At 45.0% G+C, this 25,589-nt stretch overlaps 1 protein-coding gene across 4 annotated transcripts in view; it reads right to left on the reverse strand.

Annotated features, from left to right (window-relative positions):
• The window catches only part of LOC126416233 (protein croquemort-like), a 274,990-nt gene that overhangs the window by 54,368 nt on the left and 195,033 nt on the right, over window positions 1-25,589 (reverse strand). For all 4 annotated transcript variants that reach the window (XM_050083842.1, XM_050083843.1, XM_050083844.1 and 1 more), the window contains 3 exons: window positions 17,419-17,710; window positions 4,876-4,949; window positions 2,849-3,058 (listed from right to left, as the gene is read on the reverse strand). In XM_050083842.1, the coding sequence (XP_049939799.1) occupies window positions 2,849-3,058; window positions 4,876-4,949; window positions 17,419-17,710 (576 nt within the window). The remainder of the gene's footprint in view (window positions 1-2,848; window positions 3,059-4,875; window positions 4,950-17,418; window positions 17,711-25,589) is intronic.

Raw genomic sequence — 25,589 nt, forward strand, 5'->3', positions numbered from 1 at the left:
TCGCTATCTCGAAGATGCTGTGTCCCATAGCTCGTGCGCCGTTTATGAGACCACGTTAAAACTAACTTAAATCTTGCTAACCTGCCACTGTAGCAGCGATAACCGATCTAACAACTGCGCCAGACACTTATTATCTTACACAGGCATTGCCAAATGCAGTGCCATACTCTGCCTGTTTACATATCTCTGTATTTGAATACGCTTCCCTATACCAGTTTCTTTGACGCTTCAGTGTAGATGCAGATGTATCCTGCCAACAGACTCCCTCTTCTGTTCCCGCAGAACGGTAGGAGTTGACCCCTGGGCTCACTGAACTTCTCCAATACTACCCCACACGATGGGGCGCACATTCCTACCTTCACCGAAGAAGAGGATAGAGGGAGGTTATGTAGGCTACCCGCCAGTCACACCTACGGTCTTGCGAACTGTTTGACCACCCCTGCCCGCGGGCTCTCTTCGAGTGGACTAGGCAACGACCATACTTGAAGCTGGACCCTCAGCTTCTAAAGCAGCAGCTTCAAAAGTCGCCTGGTGGTGGCCACATTTGATCGTGTATATAGCTTCTTACAGCGCAACGCGTCCTAGCGACCAAAGACAAAGACGTGAAGGTGGCCATACATGGCTTAGTAGCGTTTCAGACCTGCCTGGGTGATATCGCTGCATTGAGAAATTAATGTATTAAGTAAACAATCTGCAACAATAATATGTGCTGCATTGCTACTGATTCGAAGGAGACGACGTAAACAAAAACGACTTTTTTGGACTCATCCAAAAATTAAGGACATAAGAGAGAGGAACATTCAATCCGCTATAGAACAAACTTGACGAGTACTAGAGGATGTCTATTAAGTCATACGAAACTCTGCTGTCTAATGTGTCTAATGGTATTACTGGAAGAAACACGCGACTATGTGACTATATAAGGGCTGATGGAAACTACCCATTACTTTGAGGTAAGGAAGTTTTATTACTTATTGTGTTATTTGTTTACAGTGCATAAAAGGAGAGGATTGAATTCCGATTTTTCCTCGAAGATCATTGTAGGTGTGCTGCTTGTGGACTGAGATGATTGTTGGTCACGGCTTTGCATGTGTGTAGGACTGAACCAATTGTAAATATTTCAAATGAAAATCCAACTTTTCAGCTGGCCTAAAGTTCTTAATAAGGGGCATTTGCGAAAGTAAGAACATTTCATCTGGATCATTAGCTCTAGGTTCCTTTGTATGTCATTGTTGCAAACTCGTTTCCAAAACACCCGAGAACTTTTTTTTCATACTCGTCCTGTTTTCGTGTCTTCGGAAATGGACTTACTTTCTCCCTTTGCGCTGTGCGAGCATGGTGAGAGGCTTTGGATGTAGTATGTTGTATTTCAGGAGTCGTGTTTGCTTCTTGTTGTGCAGTGCCAACCGTCTCTTCTATTTTGTTTTATAATCCGTATTTTGAATGTCGTATAAAAAATGTCGAGCTTTAAATTCTAAAATAATACGTTCACTATCAAGTTCAGTTTATTCCATATCACAGACCGAAAAAACTGTAATGAAACACTTGACTACACACACTACTTTGTGTCGACACACTGCAAAGTTACTACTGATTTCACGTGGGAAGGCAATGTGAGAACCGTGTTTTGACGCAGGGAATGCGCCCCGTCCTATCCGACGAGCGTCGGACTTCGATGATGCGCCTTCCCGTCGGACGTTAGCAGAAAGAGAGACCGTGTGTGGCAACTACCGGCCTTCTCCAGCCTGCCTAGAACTGTGGCGCCTTTTGACGCTGAGCGGCCAGCCTTAAAAAGCACAAGTGTGGCCTCAGCCTATGACCAGTATTACACTATCAAATTTCTTTGCCAAAGATTTGACCAAAGATGTGATCCCATATTCCATCAAATATATTTGACAAAGATCTTTGACGCAGCTCTAGAAGGGGTACTACACTTCGTCATATTTTTCGTCGAAGTTCACGATGGCTGACAACAACAACTTGTTATTAACCGCAACAGTTGTATGTACTGTGGACTGTGTGCACATGCGGAAGAGAAGTGGGGGAAAAAAAGGAAACATCTGGGTGAAGCTGTGGGTTTTACGACGACACGATAAAAGCAAACAACAAAACTTGTTACATAGGATTATAGAGGAGGACGTCAAGTCGTACATCAATTACTTAAGAATGGATGAGCATACATTTCTGTATGTGCTCAGTGAAGTGTATGCTCATATCACAAAGCACAATATTCACTTAAGTACTGCTATATCTGCAAAAGACAGGCTCACTCCAACACTTCTATTCCTTGCTACAGGAGAGGGTTGGGTTAGGTTAGGTTAGGTAAGGTCTCCAATCTTCTTAATCCATTTTTGTATTCAGGGTGCCTCACGTTGTAAAGCACCTCATCAGCTTCATACACCTCTACTAATTTTGTAGTTGTCAGCACACACCAATTGTATTTACTGGCAATGTTTTTATAAACACCAGAGACGATTGAACGCTGCAGCGATGCTAGTGCTCCATGTGGTAACATGCCACATTGCAGTGAACAGAAGACAAGCGACTTCTTTCATCAAATCTACAGCGAGGCCCTAGATTTGATCAAATATTGACGACATTTTACAAAGTTCCCTATTACACCATCAAATGTCTTTGACTCAGGAATTTGACAAATTTGACTCAGGAATTTGACAAATTTGACTCAGGAATTTGACAAATTTGACTCAGGAATTTGACAAATTTGACTCAGGAATTTGATAGTGTAATACCGGCCTAAGATGACTAACAACACAACGCTGTTGGGAGGCTGCTGCCAGCTACTTGCCCGCCGCCGTACACCTGCAGGTGGTATACAGGAGGTGATTACCTGGTCCTGGCGCGGTGCTCCCTGAGGCGCAGGCCGGTGGCTATGAGCAGGGCGACGACGCCGGCCGCGCACGAGGCCAGCGAGGCGGCCAGCCCGCACGTGGGCATCAGCAGCAACAGCCGCAGCGGCCGCGCCAGCTCCTCCGTGATGGACGCGCGCTCCTCGAACCACAGCATCGGGAAGAAGACGCGCGGCACGCCCCGCAGCATCCTGCCACAACACACACGCACACACTGGTCACTGCGGCGCCGCGACCACTTGTCGGCAATACTCTGGCGTGTGGCTCCTAAGTTACTAGGGGGATAAGAAGCGTACAGCTTTGAACATGGTGTCATTCTCCTCACACTACACCGGTGTTACTTATGTTTTATGTTTCACCTTTTGAAGAACATTAAAATATAAAACAAAGTATGACTTGAGCAACGCAGCTCTTAAATCACTGTACATCATTGACGATAATTTCTTCATGTAATTACCTTACCTTCTGATGAATTCACCCTTAAACGTGACGAAACCTGGTAAAGGTATATAGAAAACCTATGCAACTGGTTGGCTGATCTTAACATATTTTTCAAACTACTAGGGGGAGAGATCCCGTGGGCCACATCGCTTGCCAACCTATAGGCACTTATAAGGACGCAACAGTGCCGACCCCCGCCGAGTCTCAGCGGCCACTCATATTTACCGGAAAAATCGACAGCAGGTGTCTCATGTCGAGCAGTTCGCGAGCAACCTAGGTACTGCACGAGCCAGTTTGATCACCAGTGTCTGCACACCTTTCTAGTCCCAACACACACAACCGATGTTAGCTGATGCATGTGGTCCTGAACATGTGTTCATTGGTCTCCGTGCTCCAGTTGGCCGATTTCTGGCGTTCTTTCACCTACATTTGATTCAACACTTCGCACACATCACTTGCATTGTGTGTTTAACATTTCTCACCGAAAACACACACATGTTGAACACAAAATGCTAAGTGCAAGTGATGTGTGCGAAGTGTTGAATCAAATGTGGCTGACAGAACACCGAAAATCGGCCGACTGGAGCACAGAGACTAATGAACACATCTCCAGGACCACACGCATCAGCTAACAGTGCTGGAAATCTTAAGTAACACAGAACGATAATTTCACATGACCAAATTTGTGCTACTAAAAAAGTTCATGATAACCGAAAAAACGAAAGAAAACAGGACTATGTAAATGTATATAAAGAAACATCTACTACGGGCCACTGAAGACGATTCACAAATGAAAGAAGAGAAATGCGTATGGCAATAAAAATCTGCCTTTAATTAGTTGAATAGACGGAACATAAATCCACGAATTTTGAAGCAACTAACGAACGTCGATAGACAGAAAAAAATGACTTGAAAACTTATATTTACTCCAAAATATTGTCCATTCGGAGCATATTTCCAAAGGATGTAGCTATACCGGTTGTTTCAAAATGAACATCGGGTTTTTAAGGCTTTGTAGCATTTATTAAGTTCGTCTTAGAACTAAAATGTGCTAAAGCCAACAGGCTACGGTTCACATCTAAACTTTCCAAATGACATGTATCTGCATAACATGAAGAGTTTTTGGATCGCGTCGTCTTCAGTGATGAATAGACATGTCACGTAAGTGGAAATGTGAACTTATACGATGTGTTCATGTAAGGGTCAGCAAATCCCGACGAGAGGTAAAATTTCAACGCGATTCCCCTAATTTATTGTGCCATATCCCGGCGGAATCGGTCATCTGCACACACTTCTTTGCTTTCAGGTTCTCGTCCCGTTCTGCTTCTATTGTGCAGTATAATTTGTTACTGTCCTTTGCGTCAGTACCTGCACTTTCTTGTGGGAGAAAAAAAACACGCACACACACACACACACACACACACACACACACACACACAGAGAGAGAGAGAGAGAGAGAGAGAGAGAGAGAGAGAGAGAGAGAGAGAGAGAGAGCGCACGTAATACACATGCAGCCAAAGCAGTACCAATCAATGGAAGTGATCAGAAACTGTGATGCAGTACTTACGATATGTAACTCTGCTGCTGCAGCAGGATATTTATCTGGAAGCGCGCCGCCACATCCAGAGGTATTCCCGTCTCCTGTTGCAAACAAAGTCTTAATTAGCACACCTTTAAGTTCTTCAGTATCGAGAGGGCTATACTTTGAATCTACAACCAGTTCCACGCTTGCTAAAGTAGTCTTTCAGTCTTCAGCAAGGAGTAAGCAGGTAGTAATAGGACTAACACTACTACATCTTTAGAGAACGATTCTGCACACAACCACTAGTCTTTGGCTAAGCTGCTGCCTATCACATCTTTTTCTCATGAGCGCTGATCAAGCAAAACATGGAGAGCTTTTATGCAGTTTCGAAATCAGTAAACGGGTATTGAAGGATTTAATTTTTGAAATGGGCCTTAAGTCTGGACAGCACAACCCGTAATACATTTCTCTGAGAAGCAAGAACTCCTCGTTCGAAGCACCAATTTTTAATCAGTCAGGAAGTTTCTCTTACAACTTTTCTTCCTTATTGTCAATGATCAGGATAATTAAAGGCAACAGAGCACTCGCTTCCTTGGTCCGTCTAAAATGCCAATATGACGGCTAGAAATAGTGCAAAATATCGAACTTTCACTGAGTGAGATGAAAAATTCAAAAAGGAAGATGAATGCTAATGTCACGATCATTACAGGTTCCATTCAGTCAGAGAAGGACGAGGAAGGAAATAGTCGGTCTCATGTTAACAGAAGAGCCCACGCAACTGACTAAACTATGCGACGTGTCTTCACACGGGGAAGCCTGCGCAGAGGGACGAATTCATGAAAATGGCAACCACGGTTGTCTCCATTACTCCCACTGGACTTGCAACTGGATACTCGCCCTTAATTCTGATCTGAAGGTCAATGACAATGCAAAATAAGCGAGACAGAACTTTCTGCTGCGAGTAAAACCCGATAGTCCAGTGGTAGACTGAGGGCGCAGGTTCTGGCACAGATCGGACAAGTAAGCACTACTATGGGTGTCTTAGAGGGCTTCTTGCTCAACGGTGCCCTTGTTTGGGATAAGTACGTTATTACTTAAGTGCATCCGAACAAATTAAATTATTTTACTGGTGGGTTAAAGAAACTAAGCTGACGAATCGAAAGGACAATACGCGGGCATCAAATTGCTCTTACGAGAGAAATGGAGCATCGCAGTCGTCAAGGCATCTGTGGCAGAGCGTAGGAGCGTCAAGCGTGTTGAGAGATGAGGTACTTTGGAATTTCTTGACCGTTTATTTGCGTCACTCAACATACTTTTCATACGCTTCTCTGTGGAGATACTCCAGTAGAGAAGTGCTTTTCCTTCTTCGCTTTATTGTTCAGAGCGTAGTATAATAAAAGTACAAATGGTGCTAGGAATTACACTGAGAGAATGACAACATGCTGTCTCTCGAATCAATTTCTCTGGACAGCAACTAAGATTGGAAGGAAGCGCAAATGTAAAATGGACAGCTGTGGCAATAACAACGTCACCGTAAATACCTCTGCAAAAGACTAATGTGCGTGCTGCTGAACAAATCAACCAAAGACGACATCTGCAATTTAAGGATTTGCTGTAGGAAACATTCTGGTGTGCTAGCGAATGTGCTGCTGGCAAAATTAGACTGTTTCACTGGATTAACTAGGCTATGATCGCGCAAGCCTTTGTTCCTCTTCTTTACCTACTGACTTCAAACCGACGAGTACCGTTACTGTATTTTTGACTTTGTTAGCAGTGACTTTTGAGAGAAACCATCAGTCACATACGCAGCAGCGCACCTTCCCTACCCTTTGGATTGCAACAACGAATGACGGAGGTGTAACTGAAGTTACGTATCTTCCGCCCACTGCGACTGTTTCGCACACGTAGCAGCACTGGTTCATGAAACGCCAACTGTGTGAAACACATCGGTTTTCTTTCTGATACAAAGCTAATTGCTAAAGCAGACAGCGTCACAACAACAGCTCCCACCTTCCAGGCTTTCAGCACTGATATACGGGTAACTGACATGGAATATACAGTCATACAGATATTGTCACGAATAACTGATTGGCTTAAAGAGATTTCGTATAACAGAACCTAGCACATTATACTGGACAGTCAGTGTTTAAGTAACAAACAGTAACAGGTGGGTGCAAGCGAAACGTGGTAAGACCACTAATGTTTTCCACATACATAAAAGATCTGTCATATAGGGTCCGCAGCACATTGACTGTTCACTAATGATGGTACCGCCCACAGGAAATTATCGTTGCTGGCTGTCTGTAGGTCAAGGTTGAGTTCAGGATGGAAGCCCTTCTTTATTGTAGATAACTGCAAGACAGTGCCGATAGTATCAGATTACAAGGTTGGTACTTATCTCCTGATTCCTGTAAGAATTAAATACGTGGCCGCAATACTACCAATCAATATGAGAAGTATGGTACACGTGGACTCACTAATAATAAAGGCTGCTAACTGAAGTACATTTTTTGCTGAAGCGATTAAGCAAAAACGCAATGCATCTACTAACAAAGTTCCATGCAAGATGACAGAGTAAGCTACTGCAGAGCAGTGCTTCCGAGTTCAGAAGTACTAACATCCCGTTGACAAAGAGGTCATTAAAGGTGGCGCACGAACTGGTTGGAGGAATATGGGGCAGGAGAACAGTCCTGCTCGTGAAAACGGAAGCATCCATTATTTGCCTTAAACGCTGCGTATGAGAACGTATACGGATTAAGTCACGATCCTCCAGAACCAAGCCTAGTCTGATGAGCACTCTGACACTTGGCTCCGTATGGCACCGTTTGGAGTTATTTTTAAGTCAGCCTAAACCGGAATGAATACGGCGAAGGTAACCAAGAAAGTTCTGGGGTCGTAAAAGACTCAGGCAGCCCATTCCAAAGTCTAGCAAATAAGCATAAATGGTAATTATTTCAAGAGAGATGGTTGGTTGTTGGGGGGAAGAGACCAAACAGCGAGGTCATCGTCTCATCGGATTAGGGAAGGATCCCGGCATTTGCCTGGAGCGATTTAGGGAAGTCACAAATAACTTAAATCAGGATGGCCGGACGCGGGATTGAACCGTCGTCCTCCCGAATATGATCAAGGGAGTTCCTCATGGGTATATTTAGAGCACTTGCATTCGAGATAGACTATGCAATAATTTTACTGCTTCCAACGCAGATCATGCATAGGGACATTTAAATAACGCAAGAGTGTTCAACGGAAATTTGAACGTATACAAATTCACCTTTCCTGACGAGAATGGAATAGAACCGGGCACTGGAAACAGAGGATGCCACTAGCGCACAGCGGTCGACGCTACTGTCAATCTTGCTTTACGTGATGCGTCATGTGAACCAGCCACCCTCACACTAATTATCGCATTCGCTAAGTCGCTTCATTTTAAACAGGCTTGTTTTCGCCATACGTGATGAGCTGTGTGCTGCCGTACAGATCCACGTACTACAACCATCCAATATGTGGACTTTGCTTTCAGACTCTCTTGGGTCTGTAAGTGATGGAATAACTAGCAACCTTTGGCAGTGTCGCCAGAATGTTGTTCCAGAGCCGAAGTCCCACTGAGCGAAGTAGCTCATAGTAGCCCTCTGTGACGTAGTAGCCCTCTGTGACGTAGTAGCCCTCTGTGACGTAGTAGCCCTCTGTGACGTAGTAGCCCTCTGTGACGTAGTAGCCCTCTGTGACGTAGATTTTCTTTGCTGTTCTGTAACTAGCGAGTTTGCAGTAACTGCCTGCAGCTATGACAGAAAACTGGGAACAACTAATCTTGGTAGGAAACATTCCCTTCCACGCCCTGTAAAGTAGGTTACGTGGATGCGGATATCCTCGGAGTAGCGAAGCAGATTAAATCACATAACGAAAGCAAGATTTCTGGTACAGACTGTATACCAATTAGGTTCCTTTCAGAGTATGCTGATGCAATAGCTAGATACTTAGCAATCCTATACAACAGTTCGCTCGATGGAAGATCAGTACCCAAAGACTGGAAAGGTCACACCAACATTCAAGAAAGGTAGTAGGAGTAATCCACTAAATTACAGGCCCACATCATTAACGTCGATATTCAGCAGGGTTTTGCACCACATAGTGTGTTCGAACATTACAAATTACCTCAATGAAAACTGTCAATTGACACGCAGCCCAGAAGAATTTAGAAAACATCGTTCTTGTGATACAACTAGCTCTTTACTCGTACAAAGTGTTGAGTGCTATTGACAAGGGATTTCAAACTGATTCCGCATTTCAGGATCTCTGGATTTTCGGAAGACTTTCACTACAATCCGCTTATGTGATACAGTGTCGAAATTGCATGCCTATGGAATATCGTCTCAGTTACACAACTAATCGTGATTGCCTGTGAGGATAGTCACAGTTAGTAGTAACTGCCGAAAATTTATCGATAAAAACTTTCTCGAAAGTAGTGTTACAGGCCTTATCTATATAAGCGATTTGGGAGACAATCTGAGCAGCCGTCTTCGGTTGTTGCAGATGACGCTGTCGTTTATCGACTGATAAAGTCATCCGGAGATCAAAATAAATTGCAAAACAATTTAGAAAAGATGTATGTATGGTGCGAAAATTGGCAATTGACCCTAAATCACGAAAAGTGTGAAGTCATCTGCATTAATGCAGAAAGGAATCCGTTAAACTTCGGTTACACGATAAATCAGTCGAATCTAAAGGCTGTAAATTAACTAAATACGTAGGGATTACAATTACGAACAACTTAAATTGGAAGGAATACACAGAACATTTAACAGATCTAGTAAGCCGAAGTGGCCGTGCGGTTAAAGGCGCTGCAGTCTGGAACCGCAAGACCGCTACGGTCGCAGGTTCGAATTCTGCCTCGGGCATGGATGTTTGTGATGTCCTTAGGTTAGTTAGGTTTAAGTAGTTCTAAGTTCTAGGGGACTAATGACCTCAGAAGTTGAGTCCCATAGTGCTCAGAGCCATTTGAACCATTTTTTGAAGATCTAGTAAGGAGACTGCCTACTACGTACTCTTTTGGAATACTGCTGCGCGGTGTGGGATCCTTACCAGATAGGAACATCGACAAAGTTCAAAGAAGGGGAGCACGTTTTGTATTATCGCGAAATGGGCGAGATAGTGTCACTGAAATGATACAGGATTTGGGATGGACATCATTAAAGAAAGACGTTTTTCGTTGCGGAGGAATCTTCTCACGAAATTCCAATCACCAACTTTCTCCTCGAATGCGAAAGTATTTTGTTGACGGCGACCTACATAGAGAGAAACGATCACCATGATAAAATAAGGGAAATCAGAGCTCGTACGGAAAGATATACTGGGTGATCAAAAAGTCAGTATAAATTTGAAAACTTAATAAACCACGGAATAACGTAGATAGAGAGGTAAAAACTGACACACATGCTTGGAATGACATGGGGTTTTATTAGAACAAAAAGAAAAACACCCCATATTGGTAGACGCGTGAAAGATGTCTTGCGCGCATCGTTTGGTGATGATCGTGTGCTCAGCCGCCACTTTCGTCATGCTTGACCTCCAAGGCCCCCAGACCTCAGTCCGTGCGATTACTGGCTTTGGGGTTACCTCATGTCGCAAGTGTATCGTGATCGACCGACATCTCTAGGGATGCTGAAAGACAACATCCGACGCCAATGCCTCACCTTAACTCCGGACACGCTTTACAGTGCTGTTCACAACATTATTCATCGACTACAGCTATTGTTGAGGAATGATGGTGGACATATTGAGCATTTCCTGTAAAGATAATCATCTTAGCTTTGTCTTACTTTGTTATGCTAATTATTGCTGTTCTGATCACATGAAGCGCCATCTGTCTGACATTTTTTGAACTTTCCTATTTTTTTGGTTCTAATAAAACCTCATGTCATTCCAAGCATGTGTGTGAATTTGTACCTCTCTATCTACATTATTCCGTGATTTATTCAGTTTTCAAACTTATGCTGACTTTTTGATCACCCGGTATGTGTTCGTTCTTTCCGCGCTCTATACGAGATTGGAATAGTACAGAATTGTGAAGGTGGTTCGATGATCCCTCTGCCGGGCACTTAAATGTGATTTTGAGAGTATCCATGTAGAGGTAGATGTTACTGATAGGTAAGTAATATACGATGCTCAGAAACTGCAAGTGAGTTAACCACCTGTAAACGCGGTGGCGCAGAACCTGCAGACGGACACAGTGGATGTGTGGTGCCTACGTCATGGCGCCAGCGGCAGAGTCCGGGCGCCCGCCTGCGGATCAATACGGCGCTGCATGACGCGGCGGCAGCAGCAGCAGACAGAACGTGCCCCGCCAGCGGCTGGCGAGCTCTGGCCTACCCCACGACGGACTATCTCGCGCCTCTGATCGCCCAGTTGGCGTCCAGCCAGCCGGCTACGAGATCAAGCAGACACGGCACAGTTTACGGCCAGAGCGGAAGAGCTGAGCACACGCCAACTCTCTTACTCACTCGTGTGCAATGAGTGAGTGAGAGAGAGAGAGAGAGACATACAGAGATACAGAGAGAGAGAGAGAGACATACAGAGATACAGAGAGAGAGAGAGAGAGAGAGAGAGAGAGAGAGGAGAGAGGTATAGCAGAGAAAAAAAAAGCAGCCTTTTTCATTAAACATCAGTGAACAGGGCAGAGGCTGCTTGTCATACTGTTTAACAACCGTGACGTCAGTCACACCACTGTAACTACCACAATTCTAGCGTGTAATAGTTGTGCATTTAACTCTTGTCATCGTCGTAAGAGGCGGGCAGTTCACTCATTGCGTTGCCGTTCTAGAAAAATTACATCAAAGGCTCCTTACAAAACGTTTGACAACTGTTTTGCGTGAGAAACAGGAAAAAAGCAGCTTCGAGGAAGGTCAGTACCACAAGTACAGAGGTTATGGTAATCTTATGTAGACACAGCACGTCTCGTTCATACGTCGGATCACAGCATATGAGAAAGTGCGCTCTACTGCTTATCATGTACACAGAGCATGTCGTTCATATGTCGGATCACAGCATATGAGAAAGTGAGCTGTGCTGCAAACTAAGCCATGTGGGAAGTCAGATTTGATTTATTGCTTATTTAGAGACCTGTTGCCTTACATTTTTATAATAGCTCGTCCATTTTCCAGCTTTTCGTGTGGATTACGAAACATATTCCGTACTGGCGTTTCTCAAGGTAGTGTTAAAGGCTCTTGTGCTGTTCCTTACGTACATAAGGTTGTTTTCAGATGATGCTTTCGTGTATCATCTAGCAAACTCACCAGAAGATCAAATCAAATTGCAAAACGATTTAGGAAAGATATCTGTACCGTACAAAAAATTGCCAGTTGACCCTAAATAACGAAAAGTGTGAGGTCATCCACGTAAGTGCTAAAAGGAATTCTTTATACTTCGGGTTACATGGTGAATCAGTCAAATATAAAAGCCGTAAATTCAAATACCTAAGAATTACAATTAAGAACAACATAAACTGGAAGGAAACACAGAAAATGTGGGGGAGGCTAACCAACGACTGCGTTTTATTAGCAAGACACTTAGAAAATGTAACAGATCTGCTAAGGAGACTGCCGACATTACGCTTTTCCGTCTTGTTTTGGAGTACTGCTGCGCGGTCTGGGATCCTTACCAACTAGGATTAACGGAGTACATCGAGGAAGTTCAAAGAAAAGCAGCATGTTTTGTATTACCGCGAAATAGGGGAGATAGTGTCACTGAAATGATACAGGGTTTGTGATGGACATCTTTAAAAGAAAGGCGTTTTTCGTTGCGACGGAATCTTCTCACGAAATTTCAATCAGCAATTTTCTGCTCCGAATGCGAAAATATTTTGTTGACGCCGACGATAATAAGGAGAAACGATCATCACAATATAATAAGGGAAATCAGAGCTCGCACGAAAAGATAGATATTCGTTTTCTCCGCGCGCTGTACGAGACTGCCAGGCACTTTAACGTGACTTGCAGAGTATCCATGTAGTTGTAGATGTACAAACGGCAATAATACTTTTCAGCAATTACAATGGAAGTAATAATAAATTAAAAATGCATTAAAAATTAAAAGAAAAACAAAAAAGAATACTAGGATTTTAAGATGATACGATGACAGATGGAAGGAAACACTTGGATAGAAAGAGGGAGAGAAATGGTACCTTATCTGAGCCGGTCTACTCTGAAAGCGTCGGAACTACTTCGAGGCTTGCAGTCCCGCTTCCCTACAATTTAATTTACCAATTAATACTTCTAAACACTATTTGAAAACACACACACACACACACCCCAACTGTTAGGCATATTGTGGAACGCTCAGTAATGTTTGAGTACAAGAAGATCCTCAAAGACACCGCCGAGGCTACTTTAATGTAATGTGTGACATCACTACTCTCAAACAGTAAACATCCGTCATGCACCGACCTCCCTACACATGTATCATCCAGTCGTTGCAATCATCGAATAACTGACTGAAAACAGAAAGCTGTGGGCCATTGCTAACGTTAATTGCTTGCCATTTATCCGTCACATTTATGTGCAATTGCTCTGAAAGAATTTGAATTCATGAATACGGCTGAACAACCACAAATCACACCATCAGAAACTATAGTCATTATCATCCCTATTTATGTTCGGTAAGGTACTATGGAACATGGCAGACCGTATTTTCAATACCAACTCCTCTCATAAATATGATTTGAGCGGCAGCTGCGAGTAACCACGGTTTCACAAGAGGACACGACACGAACACAAAATGTATTTCACACATGTGCATACTGCATTCTGTAATACACAAAGGAAAACACTTCCTAGTGATCTGCAAATCATTAGACAATGTTTTCCTCTTTAATATCATCATGTTCTGACAACCACGGACGGAGAAGTGAGTCACTGTGCTGTGTTTTTCATTTGCATCATTTGTATTTTCAACTAACTCATCCATAGCTATAATAAATGTAATATAGTTTCCAGATTTACGGTACATGACTCTAGGTGTTTCATCCAACAGATACCATCAAGTGCAAAGTTTGTTTCAGTAGCACGGCAACGATAAATAGCTGCACGGTGCCAAACATACCTACTCGTTCTCCAACAGGACACCTGTTAGAGTGTATTTAGAAACAGGAAAGCCATCTATGTATGCCTCAACTTTCCTTTCTTCCCAGAACGTTTCAAGCCGGAAAATTTGTTTATATGGAATAAGTAGATGTCGATGGGTGTAACTGTTTTCAATTGGATGGATAGAGTAGACCTTCCAGCAATTTGTACTAAATACTCTCAGTTTTGCCATCGACGATGCATCGGCTTTGTGAGATTTCTTCAGCAGAACACAGTACGATTGTATGCTGTGTCCTAGTTTTGGACTTTTGGCACTTTATAAGATTAGGATATGTGAGCCTTTGTTTGCGAAATGATCGTTGCATCACTACAGCACGTAATGTAAATGAAAATGCCATGTGGCTAGGGCCTGCCGTCGCGCAGGCCGTTCGCCTGGTCCAAGTATTTCGATTTGACGCCACTTCGCCGACTTGCGAGTCGATAGGGATGAAATGATAAGGGCAACACAACACCCAGTACCTGAGAGGAGAAAATCGCCGACCCAGCCTGGAATCTAACCCGGGCCGTTTAAGGTATGACATTCCGTCGCGCTGACCATTCAGCTAACAGCGGCGGACACAGGACGTAATGCAAGAGCGTATAATAGCTTTCATCCCGATGCAGTTTTCATCTACACTGCGTTAAGGTGTGAAATGACTGATCAACCAAAAATTGTCATGACCTCATGTGACTCGTTTCTGCTACCTTTGTTTGAATTGTCTGGTTTTAGTGTATTTTTCGTAATATTTGAAAGAGTCATAGTTGGAATTATTAATGCAGTTTTCCAGGACTGTGATTAAATTTGAAAGTGACGATTACAGTGCGTCGAAACTAGTAATGCAACCTTTTAAAACTTGACGAGCGGTTGTGGTGTCAAACCTTTTAAATTTCATTCAGTCACACTCCTTGACAGTTATGTCGAAATACAAGAACTATGACTTCCGCAGATTTCCACAACCTGTCTCTTAATTCTCGTTGGTTATATTCTTTTAACATGCCCATTACCAAATAGATGTCAGTACAATAAATTTCTTTATTTTCTCTTTCTCTGTACATTAGTTTCTCAGTAGCAATTTCGACCTAAAATTTTCCTTATTACACTTTGTTGTCCCTCTCGGATTTCTTCAGTCTCTCTCCGTTGTTGATTGTGATATAACGGCACAGTGGTTTCATGAATTTGTTGTAATGAGTCAGTTTGGTGTATTCTGAGATGCATTACTGCTATAGATGTCTCTTGGAAGCCTGAAGCTGGTTTCACTTTGTAACAACGAATTTCGTAACCAGTCCTTTCCAGGACAGTTTCCTGAATAGTTTCGCCTAAGTGTTTGAACTGAGAAACGTTCTCGAATTTCCCCTATTTAGCTTTTGGATAAAGAATCGCCATTTGAACTGCAAATTCAAATCAGTCCATCCTAATAGGGGTTGTTGCTAATTTCATTGGTTCGTCAATTTTTGCCACTTTTGGTTTACTGAAAAGCAATGGGGAGAGTCCATCACCTTTTCTCACTCCAGTTTTAGTATCATACTGTTAATTTCTCCCGAACAGCACAGCTATTTTAATAGTTATGTTAAATATCGTGCATCCCCAAAAGGATCCCTTCGGATCTCAAAGAACAGTTATCACGCATTTTTGGTATATCTACATCCATAAATGGGAAGCTAACGGTACGGTGCATGGCGGAGGGAACCCTGCGCCACTAGTAGTCGTTTCCATTCGTGTTCCACTCGAAATCAAAGAGGGAAAAACGCTGCCTCAGTACGAGCCCTAATTTGTCTTATCTTTGTGGTCCTCACGCGAAATGTACTTTGGTGTGCGTATGATCGTTCCAAATTCTGCTTCAAATGCCGGTTCTCTAAATTTTCTGAATAGTTTTGCTGGAAAAGAACGCCGCCTCCGTCCAGTGATTTCCATTTGAGTTGCCGGGGCATCTACGTAACACTTACGTGTTGTTCGAACCTCTGACAGCAAATGTAGAAGCCCGCCTCTGAATTGGTTCGATGTTTTCCTTTAACCCGACCAGGTGGAGATCCCAAACACTCGAGCAGAACTAAAGAATGGGGTGCACTAGTGTTCCGTATGCTGTCTTCTTTACAGATGAACCACACTTTCGTAAACCTCTCCAAACAGCCCGAAGTTGAACATTAGCCGTCCTCACTAAAATTGTCACATGCTCATTCCCTTCTATGTTATTCACTCTACCTGACTGTGTCAAGCAGGACACACCTAGTGCTGTATTCGAGGGTAACTTTATTGTTATTCCTAATGACCTGCATTGAGATACATTTTTGTACATTTACGGCAATATGCCATTCATCAGAGCAGCTATAAATTTTGTCTAACAAGGGTAGGCAACGACGTCAGGGTGACGCTCTTACTTCAGTGTTTGTACGCCTTTAATAGGCCATTAACACAACATTATGTGGAAGTACTAAGATGCACTATAATGGCACTTCCGAGAAAATCGCAGCAGAAGCTTTCTCCGTCCATTGTGTAAATGATGTACCTGCGTGCAGGTGCAACTGTTACGACACTGACGGCTGCTGGGCGAGGTGACGGGTCGGATACTTCTACCACTTTGTCTATTTTTTCATCACTGATCACATTAATTTATATGACATTTGAGAGGTAACACAATGAAAACAATCCACGTGCATTTTCATGAAGTTGTAGTGAATTGCATTTGTTATTTGACTATTAACTGTTTCTAATTAAATTTACATGGACGAGGGACAGGCTTGGAAAGGCCAAGTCAAGCCTCCATAATTAAGGATACGAATGATGTTATTCGGAGTCAGTAAAAGAGTGACAAAGTGCCAGACCACAAAAGTAACGTACAATTACTCATCGGATGTGCTCTCGACATCAGATGTTGCAGGATGATTTTTGTCATACAGACATGGAAAACAAATCCTGACCACGCACACGCACACACGGTCGTCTTATGGAGCTGAATGCTAATCACTTGACCACCATGAACTCTTACTTCCCAACACCTACACACAGATTCATAAGCCACACAACAGACACGTAAAACTTCTCTTACGATTTTCTCGGAGTTGCCACAGTGTTGCAACTTACTATTTGCGCGCTATGTTGTTGTAATGGCCTGCTACTGGCGTACAAAGTTCAAAGTAAAGCTGTCATCCCAACGTCGTGGCTTCCCCTTTTAAGTCATCCTGTATCCTCGTACATTCACTCAACTTCCACACCCACCTGCACACTATAGAAAACACAGCAAACAATAGTAGATTGTTGCCCACCCTGTCCGCCAGATAATTTATGAACATAGAAAACAAGACTGGTCATACCAGACTTTCCTGATGCACTTCTGGCTGTACGACTTAAACTGCTGAGATGCAGAGCTGGTTGCGACCTGGCCGAGAGGGAGGTAGGGGAAGAAGGAGAGGGAGAGAGAGAGAGAGAGAGAGAGAGAGAGAGAGAGAGAGAGAGAGACTGGGAGAGAGCCGTACTCACCGGCTCCAGCGTGACGTAGAAGCTGTGCCGTTGCTCGTCGGGGCTCATGCCGTGCACGGCGGCGTGCAGGCGCTCGTCGGCCAGGTAGAAGTGCGGGTAGGAGACGAAGGCGGGCGCGCCGTACCGGCACGAGGACACGTTGAGCACGCCCGACGCGACGCACTCGCCGGCGCAGAAGCACTCGTTGGCCGGGTCCAGCGTGCCGTTGTCCAGCAGCGAGGGCCCGCCCGAGTAGCGGAAGCCGCGCAGGCCCAGCACCTCGTCCTCCTGCCGGAAGTCCAGCTCGATCGACCTGCGCACGGTGCGAGGCTTACAGGTCTGGCACTCGGGTCATCCACCGAGACCGAACTCGTCACTTTGCGAGAAATCGTCTTCTACGTGGGAACAGTATACTCTACATTGGAAAAACAATCTCAGTCGAAGAATGGCAGAATACTGCAGTTCAGTTACAGTATATTTGGCGTTGATATATCTAGATACGAAATCATTACAGTAGTTAGGAGGTACAACTTTGTTTTGGAAAAAGTAACCACTCTGGAAAACATATTCCGCAACATCATACACTCATATTCAGAAAAAAAAACACCTTCGACGACTACGTATAGGACGCTCATATTCACGAGACTTTTACATCAGCATGTTCTGCAGAAATTATTAGCATTTGAACCATGTGGCCCGCGGTTCAGTGCAATAGCACGAACCGAGAAAATGTACCTGCGGTTCCAGTTGCGCTATAAATCAAATCAGTGTGACTTGAGCAGACTTGCACGATGGCTCGCAGACGTATGCGCGAACCGTCCAGTGACATCAGCGAGTTTCAGAGAGGGCGCGTCATTGACACGAGCGAATGTGATGTATCCATCAGGGAAATTGCTGCTTGTGTGGGACGGAGTGTTTCGGCAGTGCAACGAGTATGTGCAGAATGTTTCACGGAAGGCCGTAGAACACGACGAGATGGGTCAGGTCGCACCACCCATACCACCCCTCGAAGAGATCGACACATCATCCGAATGACATCGCAGGACAGATCTGCGTCCTGCTCTGCTCAACAGTGGAACACTGTAACTCGTCTTACACTGTCAGGGGTGACAGTCCGTCGCCGGCTATTGCAGCATGGGCTACGCGCGTGTCGTCCACTTTGACGAATGTGCAGGAACATGCTAGACGACAGTAGTATTTGGAACCAAGTCCCTACCTAGCTAGCCCGTGTTGGCTCACCGTGCAGCGACGCGCGACCATTTGAACACGTGCATCTGGATTCAGCGCAGTGGCGGTAAGTGCAACACTGACAATGTTGTTGTGTTCGTTCCAAAACTATTTCAATACTCAGGTTTATTGTTGGGAAAAAATGCCTGAGCCAGAAACGTCGAATACCTTTGGCATCCAGTAGCTTTTGTTTTGTTTTTACGCAGTTTTCAACACGCCGAACGTCAACGGGTATCACACAGACCTAAAAAATGCGGTAATCGATGCCCTACAGCGAGGCAAGTCTCAGGGAGATGCTGCTCGGGATTTTGGTTTATCCAGACAAACTGCGGGTGTCTGGAATCAGAAGAAACGATTAACGGGAACCACAGATAATAAAGAAAGGGTACGCCCAGCAAAGTCGCACTCCGAATGAAGAATCTCATAATGAGGATATCAAAGGGTGACCCAAAGAAGACTGCTGTTGACAAACACAGACCTGCGTGAATTTCTCAATGTGGAAATATCGATCAGCACCGTAAAGCTTCAAGGCTGGCGCCCAAACAAAGAGGCATTAATATCACAAAAGAATAGGAAAGCCAGAGCACAAAGGACTGGACACCTGAACTGTGGTCTTGTGTGCTCTGGACCGATTAAAGATTGGTTCGATTTTTCCGATGGGATTCGATGTATGCGAAGGCCGGTCAGTGCAAGGAACGATGTCCGGTCCAAGTACCCCTGTTAGACACGGTGGTGGCAAAGTCTTGATGTGGGGCGTGGACGCACTCGTGCCTGCTGGAGCCATTATCGATCGTTTCAAATATTGCAAAATCTTGAAAACACAAATGATGCCCCATGTCAAGAATAAAATGCGACGAAACTGGGAATGTCAGGACGACAGTGGTCGTAAGCACACATCTGTTCATGTCACGGGCTTTTTGAGAAGGCCGGGCACTCCCCCCGGAGGTTCGAGTCCGCGCGCGTGTGCGCGCGTGTGTTGAACATTTAAGAAAGATACGAATGAGGATGCCACAAAGTTCATATCTCAATCGGACTGACCATGGGAGCAGCTCAATTGATGGTTAAGGCGACGAAAACTCTCCAGCCGCGACCAGTTATTGGAGTCTTTGGTTAAAGAGTGGTTGAAAATACCCCCTGCATCGTTTGACTGCTCTCGTTGCCTCTGTGCCATCACGCTGAAGATTATGCCAACGAGTATTAATGGCTACGTACACTAAGTCGACTTTCGCCAAGTCTTTTAAGCTGTAATACGCAGGTTACTGTAAAACTGTGACATTGCCAGTTATGGAACAAAATGTTCCTTGTTTTGCGATATTAGCTCAGTTAGCGCTGTTAATCAAGTGACACAACAGCTATGAAAGTTTTCCTCTGAATAAGCTGTTATGAAAATTTATTTCTCAAAATACTTATTGTCGCTGCTCTATGTAATCCTTTAATCCTTACAATATGTGTAGGTTGCTGTTTAGGATGAGCAGTATGAAGAACACAGACACCATATCCTCCTCTGTGCTCAGATTTTCTCAAGCGTTAATGTAGGAGAGTTGCAGACACTTTGTAGCAATTCTTGAACAGTTTCAGAAAGGGAACTTTTCCAGGAACGTACAGTGCTTTCGCTGAGAGATATTCTGAAGGGATCGGCTTTCGAGTGACATTGGCACAGTGGGCCGTGGTAACGGGACCCGCTAGCGCCAGCAATTTGCAGCCAGCAGTCGGCCCTCGAGTTATTACGGAAGGTAATATTACCTGCTGCAGGCGACGCCGGCCGCTCAGGGCCACACAACGGTTGCACCTCCTCAGCTCCTGACGTCCGGAATCAAAGCGCTCATCTTGTTCTTTCTTCCATCCTCCGCATCAGTCCCTTCTTTTACTCTTGCGTGTAACGTATGTCCAAGTTCACCAGAGGTAGGCCGATAAACGAAAAATGTATAACGCTCAGTACCTCTTCCTGTGGCCAGGAACGCTAGCAATTTCGCGGGAGAAAAGCAACGGCATAGTCCATTTCTAAGGAGCTGATAATGTGTGCAGTTCTGGATACCTACTCCCTCCCCCCCTCTCCCCCTGCAAACCCACTTACCACCTCACGAAGACATGTCGTCCATGCAGAATTGCAACAGTGATAAGATCTTCGTAAATGCAGTTTACTGTCGCTTTTCTCCAATTACACAGTTACCATATACAGAGTGTATAGTAGCTAAGACTGACTTTTTCGTTTGCGCTGTCTACCACTAACTGCAAATGCAACTGGATGTTGCTGCTTGGCAGGAAATCTCGTATTATTGTTCACCAGGATAATCGCCAGAATACGTAGTAGGAACATCGCTGATAAACAACTTCCTAAATTCGGTCTGTCTCTGGACAGACGTGAAGCCCAGATATCGTTTTAAGAAAGGGAGTCCTAAACAGGGTGTCTCAGGAGGCATGATCAATATTCAGGGATACGACGTGGATGATCATTAAAAACGAAAAGGTCCGGTAAACATGCGATCTAAAATTCATACTTTAAGCGACACAATCAATAAAGCTTTGACACTGTTAAACGAATCTCTTCTACTGAGGACGACTTAAGCTCTTAAAAAATGGTTCAAATGGCTCTGAGCACTATGGGACTTAACTTCTGAGGTCATCAGTCCCCTAGAACTTCGAACTACTTAAACCTAACTAACCTAAGGACATGACACGCGTCGATGCCCGAGGCAGGATTCGAACCTGCGACCGTAGCGGTCGCGCGGTTCTGGACTGAAGCGCCTAGAACCGCTCGGCCGCACCGACAGGCCTTAAGCTCTTAAGGTGTGAACATTAGAGCCCATGTTTACTAGACATATTTTTCATGTTTTGGTCCATGCCCCCCCCCCCCCACAAAAAAAAAGCACTTTACGTGCAATAGAAGAGATTTGTTTGACAGTATCGAAAATGAAGTGTAGCAGGTCTCAATTGCTTATGTTCGTCTCGGTCATATTCTTGAATACAGAACATTCCTCTTGGGACACACTGTATATTATAAACTTTTTTAAAACCCTCTCTGCACTTCAGTTACATTCAAATATATATCAAACTTAGCAACTTGTTTATCAGTTACGTTTCTATTACCTATTCTGACGATTATCCTGGTTATTAATAATAAGAGATTTCCTACCTAGCGGCAATATCCAGTTGGATTGGCAGCTAGCGGAAGACAGGGCAGATGCAAAAGCCAGTCGAATCATAGCTACAAAGCGTAAATTGGATGTAAAGTTTAAACTTTTAACAACTTCCTGGAGTAGCTCTGTATTGGAGCGGAGTTAAATTTGGTGTTTGTTAGTAGAACAGTGTCTCAGCACTTCTGTAAATTACGAATTTAAATATTCACGCTGGGCAGGGGTGGTTGTACGTAAGGTGCCACTGCAAAGAAGTAGTGTAAAATTCGTTTTTCTGACGAGTACTGAGGAAGGGATGTATAGAAGGTCTTTGTTGTAACGCGACGGCGCGAGGTAGTCGTGTGGCGCAATTGGGTAGCAAGAGGACGTTGTTAAGTACCGGGTGTAGAAGACTGCGGTCAAAGCGAAAAGACACGGCGAGGTTGTATTAACGATGGGGAACTGTGCTGCTGCTCGCGCGCGCCGCACAGCGCCTGCAGCACGGAGCCAGCAGCCGCCGTTTGTTTCACCTCGCGCAGGAAAGAAATAGTCCACAGTATGATGTCAGTATAAAACACAAGATAACCACAGCCTCTCACAGGAAGTAACTCAGCCCACTGCAGCATCCACATGCTAACTGATTCAAGTTGTGATACTGTACAATAAATGGCTGCCTCTCGTAGATTCACTGCTTGCTGAAGCTTATTACTTACTCGTCATGTGACATGTCTATGCTTTCAATATATGGAGTAGCGGCGCTAACAGCAATGGAAGTTACTTCAAACGTAAGTATTATCGAGTTAGCTGTCCCGAGAGTAAGGGAGGAAGCAAGAAAATATACGAATCTGTCGTTATCCACTGACTGCAGAAATATCCATCACCGAAGGCCATACCAATAAGGCTGAATGAAAAAAAAAAAAAAAAAATGGTTCAAATGGCTCTGAGCACTATGGGACTTCACAGCTGAGGTCAGCAGTCCCCTGGAACGTAGAACTTCTTAAACCTAACTAGCCAAAGGACATCACAAACATCCATGCCGGAGGCAGGATTCGAACCGTAGCAGTCGCGCGCCTCTGGACTGAAGAGCCTAGAACCGCTCGGCCACCGCGGCCGGCAAGGTTAAATGAAACTTATCCTACAAACACTGTAGTTGAGTAAGTTGATATCCGATGGCAATGAAAGCTTAATGTTGGAGGAAAGTTGGTGGCTGGAGCTACATTACCGTAGCATAACCATAGCTCGAAATACCTCTAACAACTTAGGATTGCTTGAGTTTTAGAATTACGAAAACACCCCCTGAAGGAAATCTCGGCGATCTTGTGATGATAAACTAATGACTGGTAATTTTTTTTTTGGGGGGGGGGGGGGGAGGGTCTTTGTTTTAGAGTGTAAAAACAATTGAGGTCATAAGCGACAATGTCAGCGACAGCCCACGCGACGTTCGCTAAAAGCGGCCGATAACACAGGCGGCAAACACGCACTAGGACGTAAGCCGTTCAAAAATAATAATTCCATAAGGAAATGGCGAACCGTCAAAAGCTGAAGACAATGAGCACGAAGCGGTCGGTGACCACCTCTTAACAAATGGCGATCGCTAAAACGACAGCGCCCAATACGCAATCCAGCTGAAATCATCTCTTCGAAGCGAGAGGGCCAAGAGGTGGTCAGCCAGCTGTTTGAAGAGGTTTAGTTCCCCCGAGCATGTTCAGGTGAAGACGAGACCAGTAGCCATGCCAAAGTGACCATCTGCCGACAGACGGCACACGAATATCATCCGAAGGAATGAAGAGCTAGCAGGCTGAGGTAGGAGGACTGCAGCCTTGACAACAGCAGCATCAGCAGCTTCGTTTCCCGTCAGACCGACGTGACAAGGAACCCACATAAATATCACAGTGGTTCCATCAAGAGTGAGCAAGCGACAGTTTTCCTGGACCCGTTGTACAGCACACTGAAGCTCTGAAGGGCGCTGAGAGAATCGGTGCAGACGACGACTGAAGAGGCCTTGTCGCCATATGTACTGCATGGCCTGATACGGGGCGAAGAGCTCTGCAGTTAAGTACTGCGCAGTGTTCCGGAAGCAGATACCGAAAAACGACGGCGCCAATAACGAAGGCACACCCGACACCATGGTCAGTCCTAGAGCCGTCAGTGTATACAAAGGTACCGTCGCGAAGTTCCATGCGAACGTCGTCAAACTTACAGCGATAGAGCGAGGCTGCGGTAGTGTCCTTGGGAAGCGAATGAAGGCCAAGGTGAATACGGGCGCCACACGAAGCCAAAGCAGTGAATGGTTCACGCCCATCGGGAACGTGGCAGGCAGCGTGAAGTCAAGCTGCCGGAGCAATAGCCGAAAGCGAACTCCGGGAGGTAACAGAAAAGGGTCGCGCCCCATACTGGCGGTCAAGGGAGTCATCGAAAGAGACGGCAAAGAATGGGTGACCGGGCATGGTAGACAACGGCATGCGTATCCACTGAGACGACATCACGCCATTATGGTAGTAGGTAGTTCGGCAGCTCCTGCGTAGAGACACACAACTGGGTTAGTGTAAAAGGCGCCAGTGGCCAAACGGATTACAAGATGGCGTAAGATGGACGGACGTACAAAAGGAACAAATGAAACACCCGTAGGCTAGTTTTCGAATGTACACGGGACCTCTACAAATGGAGGTGGTTGTCCGATTCGCTCCGCAGGAAGTGCAACTTAACCACTTAGGACACTGAGGGCCGGGCACAGCGTGCGGCCAGGTAAGGCACGTGGAAGGACCAAGAAAGCTTCCTGTCAAACACGAGCCCAAGCGAATGGAAGAGAAACAGGCCCAAGATGTAAAGGCGCTGGAAGGAACTCATTGCGCAGCCAGAAATTCATACAAACGCTTTGGCAGTGGAAAAGCGAAGGCCAATATCGACACTCCAAGAGTAAAGTCGATCGAGACATCGCTGAAGACGCCGCTCAAGGAGAAGTCCGCGAAGAACAGCAACAGATAACAAAATCGTCGACGAAAAGGGAGCCGGAGATGCCTGGCGGTAAACAGGCCATAAAAGGGTTAATAGCTGTAGCAAAGAGAACGACACTCAGGACAGAGGCTTGAGGCGCCCTGTCTGGATAAAGGTGCCCGACAGGGCCGAACCCACACGTACCTTGGAAACTCTGCCTTTAAAAATTCGTGAAGGAAATAGGGCAGGCACCCTTGGAAGCACCACCGTTAGAGTGTATGGAGGATACGAGTCCTCCAGCGGCTGTAGGCTTCCTCCAAATAGGAAAACACGGCTACAATGTGGTATTTCCGCAGAGAACCATTCATGACGTGAATTGACAATGTGACGAGACGGTCAATTGCACAATGGTGCGCTCGAAATGCACATCGTGCAGTGGTTACTAGAATGCGAGGCTCGAGCCACTATATCAGCCAGCCGTGATTCATATTCCATTATCTTGCAAACGCAGCTGGTGAGAGGAATGTGGTGGTAGCTTGAAGGAAGGTATTTGTCCTTACTGGCCTTGGGTATGGGTATGACAGTGGCTTCACGCCAGCGTCTGGGAAACGTGCCAACTGTCCAAACACTTTGTCCGTGAGCAGGAGAAAGTGCTTGTTCGCAAGAGAAAGATGCTGCAACATTTGAATGTGAACATCGCCCAGCCTGGTCCTGAAACGAATGCATAGGCTAGCTCCGTCACAGTAAAGGCGGCATTGTAGCACTCGCGATTCTGGGAGGTGGGAGGAAAAGAATATCACCTGAGAAGCCTCCACTCGTTTCAGAGGAAGGAAGTCGAGGTGATAGTGGGTGCAGTTCTAAATCTCCATAAAATAGTTGTCCAAAGCCTTGGCGATAGAAAATAGGGTCCTGAATGAC

The sequence above is a fragment of the Schistocerca serialis genome, chromosome 8 (genome assembly GCF_023864345.2).
Source record: "Schistocerca serialis cubense isolate TAMUIC-IGC-003099 chromosome 8, iqSchSeri2.2, whole genome shotgun sequence".
Classification (NCBI taxonomy): domain Eukaryota; kingdom Metazoa; phylum Arthropoda; class Insecta; order Orthoptera; family Acrididae; genus Schistocerca; species Schistocerca serialis.